This window comes from Dasypus novemcinctus, chromosome 22 (assembly GCF_030445035.2).
Source record: "Dasypus novemcinctus isolate mDasNov1 chromosome 22, mDasNov1.1.hap2, whole genome shotgun sequence".
NCBI lineage: Eukaryota > Metazoa > Chordata > Mammalia > Cingulata > Dasypodidae > Dasypus > Dasypus novemcinctus.
In genome coordinates, this window is record NC_080694.1 from 69926354 (window position 1) to 69942493 (window position 16140).

The window sequence follows — 16140 nt, forward strand, 5'->3', positions numbered from 1 at the left end:
GGGTGGGGCTTCGCGGCTTTGAGGGGGGCTGGAGATGGGCGGATGGGTAATATTGCCCAACAAATTAGGGGGAGAGAGGGGCAACATACGAACATAGGAGAGTGTCAGGTGTTGGTGGAGAGTAAAATGCTGAGAAAACCATATCAAAATATCATTAGGAGGGTTACCTGTTTAGGATGGTCGGAGGGGATGGTCTGACGCAGGATGGACTCCTGGGGAATGTCTGAATGCTCATTTTGCCAGGGTGGGTTGTACCATTGGGTAGAGACCCAAATAGTGAGAGTGGGGGTGGACCCACATCCTGGGGAGGACTAATGCCATCAAATAGAGGGAACTGTGTCTCTTGAGAGAAAGGGTGGCTCCCAGGGCATTAGGGCAGTTGAGCAAGTCAGGCCCTGATCACTGTTGCAAATATCTCTGGACGTGGCTCCTCAGGAAATGGAGATTGGCTGTCACTGTGGGCCCCAAGGGGAGGGGAAAATGGATGGAACCAAGGTAAATGTGGGGGCAAGAGAGGAGTTTCGCGAGAGTACACAAGGATGGATATAAAACATGTAATATTACACCAAAAACATATACGAGATGACAGACTAATAATGTAAACCATAATGTAAAACATAGGATAACTAAAAAATTTAGAAAAATATATAGCCTAAAGTATGGACCACAATGTAAGCACAGATGTCACCTTGTTTGAAAGCTATAGTCTCGGAGTCTGTACATCAGTTTCAGTAAATATGATATGAATAAGTTATAAGATTATCTCTGTGGAAGGGAAAAGGTTTTATGGTGGATGTGTGGGAGTACTGTATATTGTATATATGAATTACTGTGATCTAAGGCTCTTGTGAAGAGAAGCTCAATAATTAGGAAAAAAGAAAAGAAAAAGATAGGTTGTAGAATTTTTCCAAATCAATATGTATTCTATATCTAACCTTTAAACTTATCGCTATATTCCATTTTACTAGTAAGGGAACCTGACATTATATTGGGCTTCACTTTTCAGGAAGTTTTGGATCACAGAGTGGTTCAACAATGGCAGCGGAGGAATACTGGTATGGTATGTTATTGACAGGCAATATATGTTTGACAGGGAGTTATAAAGGGCATGTGTCCAGGGTGCATGGAAATGTTTGGATATACTCATAGTGGAAACAATTAAAAACAACAGCTGGGGGGGTACTGGGTTACTTGCTGGGGTGGGGTTCTGTCGTGGTCCCTAGGGGAGCAGCGGCAGTACCCCAGGTGCAACGGTAAGGACCAGGAAGGAATGAGGGTCCAACAGTGAGCCCCTGATACTAATGACTATGCTTGTGAGCCTATACACCTGAAATAAGAACAAGGTCTAGAACAGCACTGTGCCTAAGAGTTCCCTCCTGACAGCCTCCATGTTACTCAAATGTGGCCAGTCTCGAAGCCAAACTCAGCATGTAAATGCAATGCCTTCCCCCCAGCGTGGGACATGACACCTGGGGATGAGCCTCCCTGGCACCGAGGGAATCACTACCAAGTACCAGTTGATGATGTAACTAGAAAATGACCTTAAATTAAAGGTTCAACGTGGTCCAGCAGAATATCCCTGTCTACATATAATAACAGGAGTTAAAAATGCTGTTTGACCTAAAGCAAGGGGGAAATGGAAAAGACAAATGAGTTCATATGGCTATGACTTTCTAAAAAAGAGTCTGGAGGTTGTCAGAAGGATTGCCCTTATGCACACCTGAGCAGAGTCTCAGAGACAGATAAAGTAGATACAACTCCAGATATTGGTCCTTTTGAGAGCTAAAGAGACCCACAGGTTCTATGGTCATGGCAGATGGGGTTCCCTGCCATGCCAGTTGGCCCTTCTTTGGAGCTAGTGTTTATGCGTAATGGAGCTGGACTCAGATGGGATCTCTTTTCACAAGACTTTCATGCTACTTTACTGGAATTGTAGTTGGTGCTGGGGCTTAAGATATATCTAGGCGATTTGAATCTCTGGACAGACAATATGATAGCCAGGCCTTGACCCAACAGACTTCAGCTCCTACACTCTGATTTATTGGACTTACTCCACTCAGCTAACATGGAGTTGAAGAATGTCAACCACCACACCATGGAGCCTAGAGTTCCTACAACTGAAAGCAAGAGGATTGCTTCCAATATCCATGTGGAATTTAAACCCCCTCTTGACATAGTTGTGGAATGGACACAACCAAGCCAAGGTCCACAGGAAGGAGGAATACAGTAAGGATCAGAGTGGACTTAATAATATTCTATTCATGAACTATTGTGGTTAATAATCAAGAAAATGTGGCATTGATGTGGAAAAAGTGGCCATGGTGGCTGCTGGGTGCAGGGAATGGGAGGAAGAGAAGAGATGTGGAGGCATTCTCGGGACTTGGAGTTGTCCTGGGTGGTGCCCCAGGGACAATTGCCAGATGTTGTATGTCCTCCCATGGCCCACTGGATGGAACGTGGGAAAGTGTGGGCTATGGTGTGGAACATGGGACATGGGGTGCAGTGATGCCCGGAAATGTACTCATCAGACGCAATGGATGTGACATGATGATGGGGGCGAGTGTTATTGTGGGGGGAGTGGTGGGGTGGGGGCGGTGGGGGCAAATGGGGACCTCATATTTTTTTAATGTAATATCTTTTAAAAAATGAATAAATTGAGTAGAATTTAGAAAAAAAAATACAGGGGATCCCATTTACCCAACATCTTGCCCATTTTCCCCTTCCCATATTAATAACCTTTTTATATGTGGATGATACATTTCTTGCAACTGATGAACACAGCTACTAACCATGGTCAATAGTTTACATTATGGTTTACATTTTTGACCATATACTTGTATAAATTTTGATGAAGTTTAAAAAAAAAAAGATGGAAAAAACCCAAGTGTCCATCAACTGATGAAGGGATAAACAAAATGTGGTATAAACATACCTTGGAATACTATGCTGCTGTAAGAATAAATTAACTTGGGAAGCACATGACAACATGGATGAACCTTGAGGACCTTATGTTGAGTGAAATAAGCCAGACAACAAAGGATAAATATTGTATGGTGTCACTAAAATGAACTAAACATGATGAGTAAACTCATGGAATTAAACTATAGCATATAGGTTACTAGGAGATAGAATGTGGTTTGAGAAAAGGGAGCTAATGCTGAATGTATGCATAATGTTTAATACAATGTGGAAATGAATAGAGTTGATGGCAGCACATTTTAGTGAGTATAACTAAAACTGCCAATTTAAAAATGTGAATGTGGCGGAAAGGGGTAATCTTGGGAGGTTAATGTCATTTTAAAGAGATCTAGAGAATAATCTATGGACTGCATATCATAGTGAATTTGGTGGTAGATGATGATTGTGGATCACAGTACAAATACAAGAATATGCCTGTATTACAAGGTTTAAGAATATGGAGATTCATGAGAAAAATACAACTAATATAACATATAGACTATAGCTAACAGTAATAGTGTAATATTTTTACAGCAATGGCAAAAAGGTACTATATCAATGCTAAGGATCAGTAATACGGGAATAAAAGGGGGATGGGTTTTTTTCTTTTGGAGTAATGAAAATGTTCTGAAAATGGTTGAACTGATGATCGCACAACTCTGTGAATAAACTGAGAACCATTAAGTTTACATTTTGGATGCACTGTACCAGGCAGGGGACTTTATAACACAGTGAACCCCATGGGAATGATGGACTGTGGTTAACAGAACAAATATGAGAACATTCTCTCATGAACTACAACAGTCATACAATATTAGTACATGGTGTTAATAATAAGATGGTTTGTGGGAAAATACACCAAATATTAACTGTGGACTATTTTACCTATGCATTATAGATAGTAGTAATATTATGCTGATACTTTTATCATTTGGGCCAAATGTGTCATAACAATGCACGGTGTGGTGGTGGGGCAATGTATGGGTATCTTGTATAGTATGTATGATTGTTGTTTCCAAATTTAAATTTTAAATAAACCTTACCTTAGAAAATAAAATTACTTGAGGAAATGCAAATAAAATAAAGACATCCAGAAACTGGTCAAACAGAATGTTCTCACGACTGGAGGAAATCATATCCTGAACTACCTTGAGACTTCTCAAATCTAACTGATTATTTTTAAGCTGCAGATACTGATAATTAGAGACCCTGGAAAAGCACAAAGCTTTAGACTCCACACAATTAGCATTCTTGAAAAGTACTGCTTCTTGATAAAGCAGCACTACAATATTGCAAGATGGTTTCTAAACCTCATAAGCCACAGTTAGCTGTTAGAAGAGGGGTTTTTCAAAACCAGTGCCATATAACTTTGCTTAAACTTACTTTATCTTTCTCTATCTCTCTGTCTCTCTCTGTGTGTCTGTCTCATCCTTCTTTTCTCTCCAGATCATCTGCTCCAAAGTTTAAAATGGGCTAGTCATACTAAACATACAAAAATATTTGGATGTAAAAAAGATAACATGCACAATGTAGAGATAAGCTCATTATATATTCAGTTAATGCCCATAGCACCAAATTAACTTTTTCACTTTTTATTTAGGAATCATTTTAAAAATACAGAAACATTTCAAGAATTAGACTAGTACAAAGAACATACAAATAACATTTACCCAGATCTGTCTATTGTTAACATTTTGCCCCATTGGCTTTATCACTGAAATTAACTTTTAATTCTTAGAGTTTTTTAGTAATGTTCTCAAGAAGCAATCAGACTGCATCAGTAAGATGGATAATTTTCTAAAATCACTTATCCATTCATAGAAAATAAAACTTTGATTTCAAGAGAAATGAAATTTGCAGTCTGCTACTCTTTCTCTCACAGTTTTCAGAGCATTTCTGATGTCTTTATTTCTTAAAGTGTAAATTATGGGGTTTAGCATAGGGGTGACAACACTGTACAGTACTGAGATCAGCCGGTCTTTTGACAAGGAGTAAGAGGAGATGGGCCGTACGTATGTGAATATGGAGCTGCCGTAGTAAAGGAGGACAATGACCAGGTGGGAGGCACAGGTGGAAAAGGCTTTGCGTCTCCCCTCTGAGGAGCGGATCCTCAAGATGGCGGAGATAATATAGAGGTAGGAAAGTAGGATGCCCAGGAAGGGAGCCCATCCAATGAAGATTCCAATGAAGAGTAAGACAAACTCATTGACAGAAGTGTCCCCACAGGACAACACCAGCAGAGGGGGGATGTCGCAGAAGAAGTAATTAATCTGGTTGTTGCCACAGAAGGGCAGGCGAAATGTCAGCACTGTGTGCACCACCGAGTTGAGGAAACCACTAACCCAGCAGGAGGCTGCTAAGTGGCTGTACAGAGCCTTATTCATAATAACTGAATATCTTAAGGGTTTGCAGATTGCAATGTAGCGATCGTATGCCATTGCAGCCAGCAAAAGACACTCTACCCCAACAAAGAAAAGGAATGCAAAAAGTTGCATCACACAGCCCCCATAGGAAATGCTTTTCGTCTCTGACAGGAGATGCACCATCATCTGGGGCACGTTGGTGGTGGTGTAGCAGATGTCCAGGAAGGCTAAATTCCTCAGGAAAAAATACATAGGAGTATGTAGTCGAGGATCAGCCAAGGTTACCAGAATAATGAAGATATTTCCTCCCAGTGTGCAGAGATATATCACAAGGAATATGGTGAAGAGTAAAAATTGTAAGTCATTTAGGTTGGAGAATCCCAAGATGATGAATTCCAGCAGCAGAGTAGTTTGGTTTTCTCTTTCCATGTTTCCTCCTGGGACTTGAGAAAGAAGCAGCACAAATTACAGTATTCATGTGCTGCTCCAGCAGAAATCTACAAAATGTGAAAATATAACTTTTATAGATAAAAAAAATTATTGTCTATGTCAGAATAAACTATATGGTATATGTAATCCATGACAAATCATGGTGGCACCCACGAATCCTCACATAAAACCCACATATCTAACAACTACTATGGGAATCATCTCATGAAGCATTTCCAGCAACTTTATAGGAAAAGATAAGTATTTAAAAGTCTACTTCATTTTAGGGACAATTTATGAAGGCAGACCCCTTTCATCATGCAGCAGTGTGTGTTGGAGATGGTTAGTGAAGACCACCCTCAGATAGTTGTGTAAGAGTCTTGGGTTATAATTATAATAAAAAGTAATGATAAACAATAAATATAAATACATTTTTACTTTATTTTTAAAATTTTATTTAATTTTTAAAGAAGCTTTAGATTATATAAATGCTACATAAAAAACATAGGGGATTCCCATATGCCCCACTCTCTCCCCCATTCACACACTCACCTTCCCACATTAACAGCATCCTCTATTGGTTTGGTACATTGGTTACAATTGATGAACACATATTGAAGCACTGCTACTAACCATGGACTATGGTTTACAGTATAGTTTACACTCTGTCATTCACAGTTTTGTAGATTATGACAAAATATACAAAGAACTGTATCCATCATTGCAATGTCATGCAGGACAATTCAGTGTCCTGAAATTGCCCCCAAATTAAACCTATTCTTTCCCTTCTCATCCCTCAGAAACTCTGGTGGCCACTGCCTTTATATCAGTGATAAAAATTCTTCCATTGTTGGAATAATAATGTCTATAGTAGAATAATAATGTCTACATTAGTACATTGTTCATTCCTTAATCTTTAGGATGTTGGAATGGAGATGACCACCCTGCTTCCAAATAAGAGGGGTGTAGGTCCCATGGGGCAGATTGACAAAACTATCCCCTTCAGCTGCAGACACTTCATTCTCTGGGAAGGCCATTGGCCATAATCATCTCCTCCCTAGTTGGTCTGGGTGAGTTTAATGAACTGGAGAACAGGTGTCACAACTCTGTTGAGATTCAGGGCTCAACCAGCACATGGATGGAATTCACAGATCCAAGTCACTGGGACACACACTCAATAAGTACAGTGCCAGTCATAGGTTCAAACAACAGGGACAGAAGGGCCGTGTGTAGGGTTACCACAAACAAGTGCAGCCTGTTTCACTGGGGGCATAAATTCCAAAGTGGGGCCTACTGACAGCGTGCTGAACCCATAAGCTGTCCACCCTACCTGCAGTGTCTGGATGCCTCCAGAGCCCTCAGGAGCCCCATTATTTGAGGCACTGTTCACTGTGGCAGTCAGTGAGATCCTGCTGGGATGTGCATAAGTGTAACCTCTGGAACAACCTCCAAACACACTTCAAAATCTCTCATCCTCAAAAACTCACCTGTATCTACCATTTCCTGCCTTTGGTCAAGATCCCCTTCCAGACACATTACCAGTTGTTGCCCAGCAACAATCCTTTAGTGCCAGGGAGGCTCATTCAAGGGACCATGACCCATATGGAGTGCAGGGGGCAGTGAATATAAATGTTGAGTTTGGCCCTGAGAGAGGCCACACACAATCAACCAAGGGGCCCTCAGAAGGCAACTCCCAGGCAACATATTACTAGGACATGCTTTAACCCCACAAGAAAAGGTCCACAAGCACAGTCATCAACATCAAAGGTCTGGGGCAATGGTCCAGGATGGGACCCAATACTCCCTTGGTAGTAATCTCCCAATACTCCTAGGGATCCTGGAACCCAATATTCCCTTGGTTACTGTGCGTGTCTCCACTTACCAAGACAACACCCTATGAACACGAGAACACATTCATATGCCCAAGGTGATCACCTCCCCAAGAATTCCTCTGCCACTGACACATCCCCCAGTGATCGTCCTGGGTCACAGGTGCAACGCCCACCCCACAATCCAAAACCTCTCCAAAAATGAAGTCAACAAAAAAACTAAAAAAAATTAATAAGAAAATAAATAATAGTTTTTAAAATAACAACTGAAATTCAATTTTTAAAAAAAATTTTAAAATGTAGACATTTTTGTCTTTCCTCACTGTAAAATCTGTTGTCTTGTATGTACAGTGACTTTTTCTTCTGTATATTCCCCCAGGGTCTTATATCTTTCATTTTATCTTAAAAACAGTTTTAGGTTACAGAAAAGTCACATAGAGACTATAGGGGATTCCCATGTACTCAACACCCTCTCTCTTTTCCCCTCTCCCCTCTTATTAACATTTTACATGCAGATGGTACATTTGTTACAACTGATGTACAAATATTGAAGCGTTTCTACTAACAAGAGTCAATGTTTTACATTATGATTTACATTTTATACTATGGTTTACATTTTTGTAGGTTTTCACAGAATTTAAAATGGCCTCTATCCATTAATGCAAAATCATGTAGAACAATGCTAATGCCCCAGAATGCCTTCTATTCCATCTATTCTAATCTTCCCTTCCCCTCCCCTCGGAACCTAAGGTAACCACTAAGTTTCAATTTTTTTAAGAATAAGATTCATAGTTACTTTCAATAATATTGAGGGCTTGACATATTGGTCTGTTTTCTTTTATTCTATTTCATTCTATTTCTGTGTTCTTGAGGGATTCTTGTCCTTCTAATTGAGAACATAGCAGGACTCTACAGAATGGGAGTTTAATTTTTTAAAAAATATTTTCTTGTTTATTGTGTGGATCTCCACCCACTGATATAACAGACTATGACAAGATGAACACTTATATATTCCATAGAAGCCTGCCCCAAGAGCACCCTGTCCTGCATACAACCCCACACCCAACACCTGGCACCAGTTACCCTTCCCTGCCATGTTTTCCAAAAGAACATTCCTGACATTGTAGTTTTAACCACAGTAGCAGTGTTAAAGATGATAGAGGAGGAAGAGAGGATGTGATATCATATCACTTGATAAACATCATGAAATAATTGGTGTGGAGGCTAGCTAGGATTGCCTGGAAGAGATTCCTAAAATCCCTGGTTCTAAGACTTAGAAATAAGGATGGTATTGATGGAGTTCATTGAAATCACTCCCCAGTGGACAGAACACCTAAGAATAGAAAAAATTTACATCTTCTATGCCCCAGGTTTGGTGAAAAAAAAAGACCTCATCAAACACTTTGTCATATTTTAGCCTCAAATAGTCTGTCTATAACCAGAAATCTTCCCCTTGCCTAGGATCAAAATAGGTTTATAACAGCTCTCATTAAAGGGTAGTGAACATCTAGAGAAATGATTAATTAATTATACAGGGTTATATATTGACTCGGGAATGAAAAGAGTACAGAGATCTATAGCAATTCCTACCTTTAACAAGGTAGGGAGTAGAATACTTAGATAACTTATGTTCCCCAACATTGTATAACATTATGATAATCTTTTGAATGCAATATGGCATGTCCACCAGAGCAGGTAATTTTTAATTCAGCCCTCTCTCTCTTTACAAGGCATTATCACCAAGAGTCACTGTGGAATCTGAACAATAATTATAGAGTCAATTAATAGGTGTCTTTTGAGCATCTTTCACTAGTGCTTAACTGTGTACTTCCCAATTCCTACAAAGCATCTCTTTGCCCAATCAAGAGCATGGGAATGACTCAAATCAAATACTCAGAGTCACTATATCTCACTAATCAATTCTGTCAAAAATATTTATCAACTTCTAACTATACTAATATGGACAACTGGCTGCAGAGAAAACATTCAACACACAATTGTAAGTTCAGCCAGACACAATCCCATTGCTAGATAGTCACCTTAATTATCCTCATGAAAATGGGTAAATAGTTGCATCTTTTTGTTCATAAACATCAAGTTAATCTATTGTTTGTGACTTTTCTCCCTTCCTAGAATACTTAGAGACCATTAATTCTAGTTCTTCTGGTTGTAGAGTATTTGGAGATGGACATTTTTAAAAATTAAATGAATAGCTAGAAACTAGCATCTTCTTTAAATAAAAGTTTTCCACTGTTATTTATTTTATAGAAAATTGCCAAGGTTCCCTGAATGCTTTTGCCTATAATCTTGCAATAAATTTTCTTTGCATACTTGTTCAAAATTGAGATGATTCTACAAAGCTTTGTATCCTGCACCATATTGTGATATTTTTCCTGTCATTAAAATTTTTCTATACTAAGGTTTTTAATGGCTATATGGAGATCCACTAAATGGATGCACCTTACTTTATAAAATGTAAACCTTGATGTAGGATTTTTTTCTCCAATTTTTCTATTATAAATGACAATGATGAACAGTTAATTACATAAATATTTCTATACATCTTTTACTATTTTCTGAACATTCATTCCTAGGAAGTGCTCATGGATATGAACATGTTTATGTGATATGTGATGTGTTTTGCAAATTGTTGTTTTTAAAAATTCTGAATGGAGTGAGTTAATATAAAGGAGACAACCTTTGATGTTCAGTAACAATATGATATGAATAAGAGAACCCCTTTCATGACAGTAGAATCGGGTGTTCTGGGATTTATTACCACTTCTATCAGCCCTAGTTGTTCAAACATGGAAAAGTTATTTAAATTCTCTGAATTGATCTATATGTAACATCATAAGCATTGACTGCCTCCAAAATTCTAGAAAACCTTTAGATTTTATGACATAAAAATAAAAGTTTAGTTTGACTAATTATCCACACTAATGGCTTAGTGTGATGAAGAGGCACACACAGAAAAATAATTTCTCACCACTGGTTTTGGCAATGTGGTTTCACAATTAATGAACCAAGTGAAGTAAGTTCTTCAATAGCAGTCATAGACCATTACAAACTCAGAGAGCAAATCTGAAATAAAACACTGTATAAAATAATGCTTGTGAGAGCTTTAATAAGACCAAGGTCTATTGATTTTTCCCCTTTCTCAGCCTCACCAGATCCATAAAAAGTTTGAATTACTAGTGACTGAAATGAGGATTTATATACATTCATGCACAAAATAAACCTGAATCTTTCGGACATAAGATAGAATTTTGTCTACATGATATACTCCCATTTGTTAAAATAATTTTAAAAAATCTAGACAGGACTTTTTTTATTTCTTTATTTGTTTTCAAGAAAAACAACTTAGTAACTAAGATGGCAATGGTAATCCAATGTTTAATAAAACATTTTATTTGGCTTTTCTTTATAATTAATAAAATATGTTTCCCCACGTGGTCAAACTACTTGTTTCTTTCCACAACACATCTCCAGACACAGAGATCTAGAAAAAGTGAAGCAGGAAGAACTAACGAAGGAAATATTACTTATAATGAGATCAAAAGTGAGAATCCTGCCTTTCAAATAGTGGAGTAGTTAAAAATACATTTAATCAACATAAATCATTTTATTTCTACTTAGCTTCATGGAAGCTGTATATTGTTTGAATGTCATGAAAAATAAGCTCTTCATGAAGGAGCTCTCTTATGAATTAATCAACTTGGCTGAATTGCATCTCAGAGGAAAACCAACTGGAACACAACGAAATGGAATACCCAAAAGTTGAGGTCTAGAGCTAAGGAAAGGTACAAACTGCCTTCCAGATTTTCTATCAATATTAAAGTTTTGGATCTGATCAGAATGCTTTTACACACAATCTTTCCTATGCAGCATCCCCTGCTTTGCCCTTCCTACAAATAAGAAACTGAAATTTCCATTTGGAGAGGAGTTTGATTATTACTGTTGTTTGACCCAGGGATGTGTTTTTGTAGGGTGTTTAGAGTAATAAACAAAGGAAACATTTTCCATAATGGAGCACTTCCCATTATCAGTGGATTCTCTGGGACTCAGAGTATTAAACATAGCTGAAAAATCACAAATAAGAGCAGGAATCCTGAGAGACCCTGCCTTTAACTCCCTCATCACCAGTCTCTATCTCTTTCCTGAACAGGTATCTAACTAAGCCAGTACTAAATAGAGTAAGTGGGAGGGTATTGCTTGCCAGGCTTTATGCTTGGGGCTGAAAATTCAAAGGTTTATCTTAGGCCATCTCTCATGGGACTTACAGTATGAATAGTAAAATCCTAGAAGTTCTAATTTGGAAGAAGCCTTAAAAGCCATCTTATGCAGCCACTGAAATACCCTCTACAGTTGTTTTGCTGAGTTAAAATCCAAACTGAAATTGAATGTTTATCAATATTGGGATGGGAGATTCAAAGCCTCTGAAGACAATTTATTCTTCCTTTACAAATCCAAGGCTCAGAAAATTCTTCTTTTCATGCTTTAACCTTCATAACTGGTAAGATGGCCAATCCCAGGCTCCTCCATTTACCATCTGTGAATACTAAAATCTTAGTGTGAGCTGAGATTCTTTTTCAACCTCCTGAAGCAGCATGTTCTACCTCTCTAAAACCCTTGGAATCCCGGCATCAGGTTGTGATGCCTGGCTATCACTGTTTCACACTTACATATTAGTATTGTAACCACTAACAAGCTATAAAATACCACCTCCCTAATGAAAATGGCAATATCTCCCTCATAGGTAATGGTGAGGATTCAGTCATGTAACGCATGTCATACCTAACCACAGTGGGTAGTGAATAGGAATAACAGAAAGTGGACATTGCTGTTGTTATTCCACCTATTTGATCTTAGTTCTGTCCTTTGGAACAACAGATAATGTTAGTTCCTTCCTCTACATAAACTTGACTGTATGAAACAGGCTTTCTGAGCTAATATATTTCTTTTCACTGTTCCTTATAGAATATGTATCTGGTAACAGTCACTAATGTTTGGGAAGCCAATAGGTTTTATCACCCAATGGGATTTTGCCTTCTCATTCTCTTGGACTGGAAGTTTTGTCCCTTCCTGAAAAGAATTCAGCACATCAGCAGAGTAGATGAAGCAAATATTTGGAGACCTAAATATCTTTCCAGTCATTAAGAAATAACACTCTGAAGGAAGCAACATAGTGCACATTCACTTGGGTCAGAGCCGAAACAGACAGCTTGATCACTCCCTTACATGAGCTCCACAATGTCCTTTCTTCCTAAGCATTCCCTATTGTCATTCAAAGAGCATGACTGAAGAAAATAAAAAATCTAAGAGTGAAGTTTTCAAAAAGAAAAAGAAAAATACTTGCCTGCAGAAGAAAAGAGACCATGGGAGTGGAAGTTAAATATCAAATTCACAATGCCTGGCGTGAAGCTGTTTTATGGGCTCCTTGAGTGACAGATGATCACCCCTAGGGTTTCTGTACTATTTGAATCACTTATGAGAACCAGGCATCCCTAGGTGTGTGCCAGCGCTCTGAGAGTTAGAGAGGCAGGACATGCTGCTTCAGGGAGTTGAAACAGAAAAGTCTCAGATGAACTCTATAATCCTTCATGAGTGTTGATAAGAATCTTGCCCAAAGAGAGACTGGTTTGGAAGACTTTTCATCCATCAAACATTCCTTTTCCAATCACATGCCATTTGATACCACCACCAAACTGCTATCGACCAAAAAAAAAAAAAAGTTACAAGTTTCCATTAATGAGAAAGATAAGAAAAGGTGACTTTTGTCCCAATCAGTATACTGTATTAAAATCATTGGAAAATTTTAAGTCTGAAAAACAGTTTGAAGAAAACCCTATTCCCCTTAAGCTTTGAACATTTCCAAGGTCACCCAAGACAAAAGTCCAAGACCTTACTTTGACTCAGATATCTGGTCTAACCTCACCTTCAAGTCAGGTATCTCATTTGATTTTCTGGCAAATACTTATCAATCTTTGCATGAATACAGATCATGGAGGACAGAATCTCATGTTAAGAAATTTAGAGTAGTCTTCTAAACAATATGGCATCACGTAAAAATTTAAGTTAAATGAGTATATAGGGGAAAACATTATTTAAAGAAAATTAATCAAAGGACTCTGCAGGATTTTCTTGAAAATAAATTCTGAAAGCAAGGAAATTCACTTGGAAGTTAACACAATGATATAGTTGTGAAGTGAACAGAGTTTAAGTATGGGAGAAAACAAGTCAGAAAGAAAAGAAAAGGATAAAAACGAAAAATACTGTGTAGAAAAAATAGGTAAGTGTCGCATGTAATTTTAGGAGAAAGTGAATAGAGGAATCAAAGAAGAGATGATGATTAAATTTTGGGTTAGGAAGGTTTAAGACTAAAATGGCTAAGTCTAGAGGGAAAACTAATTTTCACAAAAGAATGAACTTTCAATGGGATTTGTTTTGAGGTTCTGTCAGTGGACTGAATTAAATAAGACAATTTTAAAGTTTGTATACAAGACGCAAGGACCAGGACTGCCACATACAGAGTGCTGAGTAAGTGTTTGCACTTTGTTATTAATTATCAGATATAAGTCTCCAAAAAACATTTGAACATATAAAACTGGTACTCAGGAGTTGGTAATGGCTTTACACATTAATGTTATTTGACATAAAAGTCATATCTGACCCATGGAAATAAAGAAGACTACCAAGCATGAGAAAAGCAAAGAACCAAGGGCTAAATTTTTGTTGATATCAAAATTCAAGTGATGCGTTTTCCCACAGCTGCAATGGAGGCAATGGCCACAGCAGTCAGGGACCACCTCCAACAGCCAGGCGGCTGGAGATTTATAGGCACATCACCATCTTCTCAGCCATCACCAACAGGATTGGTAGAAATGCAGAATGAGTTCTTTAATAAGGAGAAAGACAGGCAGTTGTAATTAAGTCCCCAGACTGAGAAGACTGAAGTTAAACATGATGGGGAAACTGACCCAGGCACATTTCAACTCCTTAGAGCTGTGCCGTGCATATATGTGTGTGGTTCTATGACAAGTTCATCCTGGTTCTTGTGGACAGACAGCCTTGGCATGTGTACTAGCCTTTGACCAGCCCTGTGAGGTTAAACTCCTTACTTTCAAAGATCATGATGCTTTGCTATGATAAAATTTTGGATAAGAGACTTGAGTGGATGCCAACAAAAGAGAATCTGTGTTCCTTCACAAAAGATGCTCATGCTTTCCTTTATAAAGAGCTTCCATTTGAAACTGAAAATTGATGCAAAAGTGGCATTAGAAATATTTCAACACAACAGGTACAAAAGAGAAGGCATCTCAGAACCATGAGAGAATAGTCAAGCTGCACCAATTTGGTTACTGCATAAATGTGAGCAAGGGCCCTCTAATTCCAAGAGCATGTATTTATCTCCAGTATGAAGTGTCAGTGGTTCATAATCTTCAAGCCATCCACCCACTTTTTGGATGAGGATTCCAGGGTCTGTCTTCACCTCTTCACTTAAAAAGAACATTTTATAATATGGGATAACCTATTGGACAGATAAGGTAACTGAAGAGCAAACTCAACCTACAGAGGAAAGTGCAGCTACCTAGTGACTGCCTAAAATTTAAATATGCACAGTGAATTAAAAGTGTTTTAATATTAAAAAATAAGTGATAAGAAAGAACAATAAATAAAGATAATTGAAACTCACAGGTGAGGACAGAAGACATGTGAGCAATTAAAGTTGACTTCCAGGTGAAATACCTTGGAAACAAATTTACTAATCTCTTACTCTCTGTATCTTTAATACTAAATTAAACAAGTATAACTTAAAGAAAAGAGTAATAACTTTATATTTCCCTATGGGAAAAAGTCAATTTTTAACACATTTATATCTTATCCTTAATTCAATTTGTTGGTCAAACAATAGCTGTATCAGTCACAGGTAGGATATATTTCAGTTACAAGAGACCCAAATAAATAGGAACTTAAAAATAGAAGTTTTATTGTTCTTTCAAAAGATTCTGATGTTATGTGAATTTCATCATAATTTTTTTTAAAATTCTAGTACAGGCAGTCTGCAGTGAGTATGGCAACTCTGCTTTACAAAGTCCTTGAGAAACTGGGTCTTTTCAGCAATTAATTCTCCACTACACTTGCAACATGCTCCTTACCTTCATAGTCTGAGATGGCAGTAGAGCTCCAACAGAATGGGAAAAGGGGCAAAGAAGAAAGAAGAGGAAAATATTAAAAATAAATAATGACATAATCATCATGCTATAGCAAAAGAAACAGCAAGAGCATTGCTGATAAAATTTCTGATTGCTCTCACCAAATATCAGCCAAAAGGTGTAAATAAAGGAAAATTTTATTTATACCTTAAACTCAATATATTCACTAAATTAAAGGTTATAAATTTAAAAATAAAGAATTTATTAAGGTGTTTTTTCATAGCGCTCAGGACATATTTGTTGCATTATTGAAAAGCCATGGTATGGGAATTTGTCAATAGTAAACAATATTGACAATCCTGGGACAAGCTTACTTTCCTTAATGAGTATATTCAAGAAAACATG

The 16140-nt window shown here is 37.8% G+C and overlaps 1 protein-coding gene and 1 pseudogene across 1 annotated transcript; one reads left to right on the forward strand and one right to left on the reverse strand.

Annotated features, from left to right (window-relative positions):
- Positions 1-4796: 4796 nt before the first annotated feature.
- On the reverse strand, positions 4797-5750 carry LOC101444663 (olfactory receptor 5V1-like). The gene has a single exon (XM_004468795.1). The coding sequence runs from the start codon at positions 5748-5750 to the stop codon at positions 4797-4799; it is 954 nt and encodes a 317-aa protein (XP_004468852.1).
- An 8605-nt stretch (positions 5751-14355) lies between these two features.
- LOC111766651 (large ribosomal subunit protein mL39 pseudogene) lies at positions 14356-15174 on the forward strand (annotated as a pseudogene).
- The last annotated feature ends 966 nt before the right edge of the window (positions 15175-16140 follow it).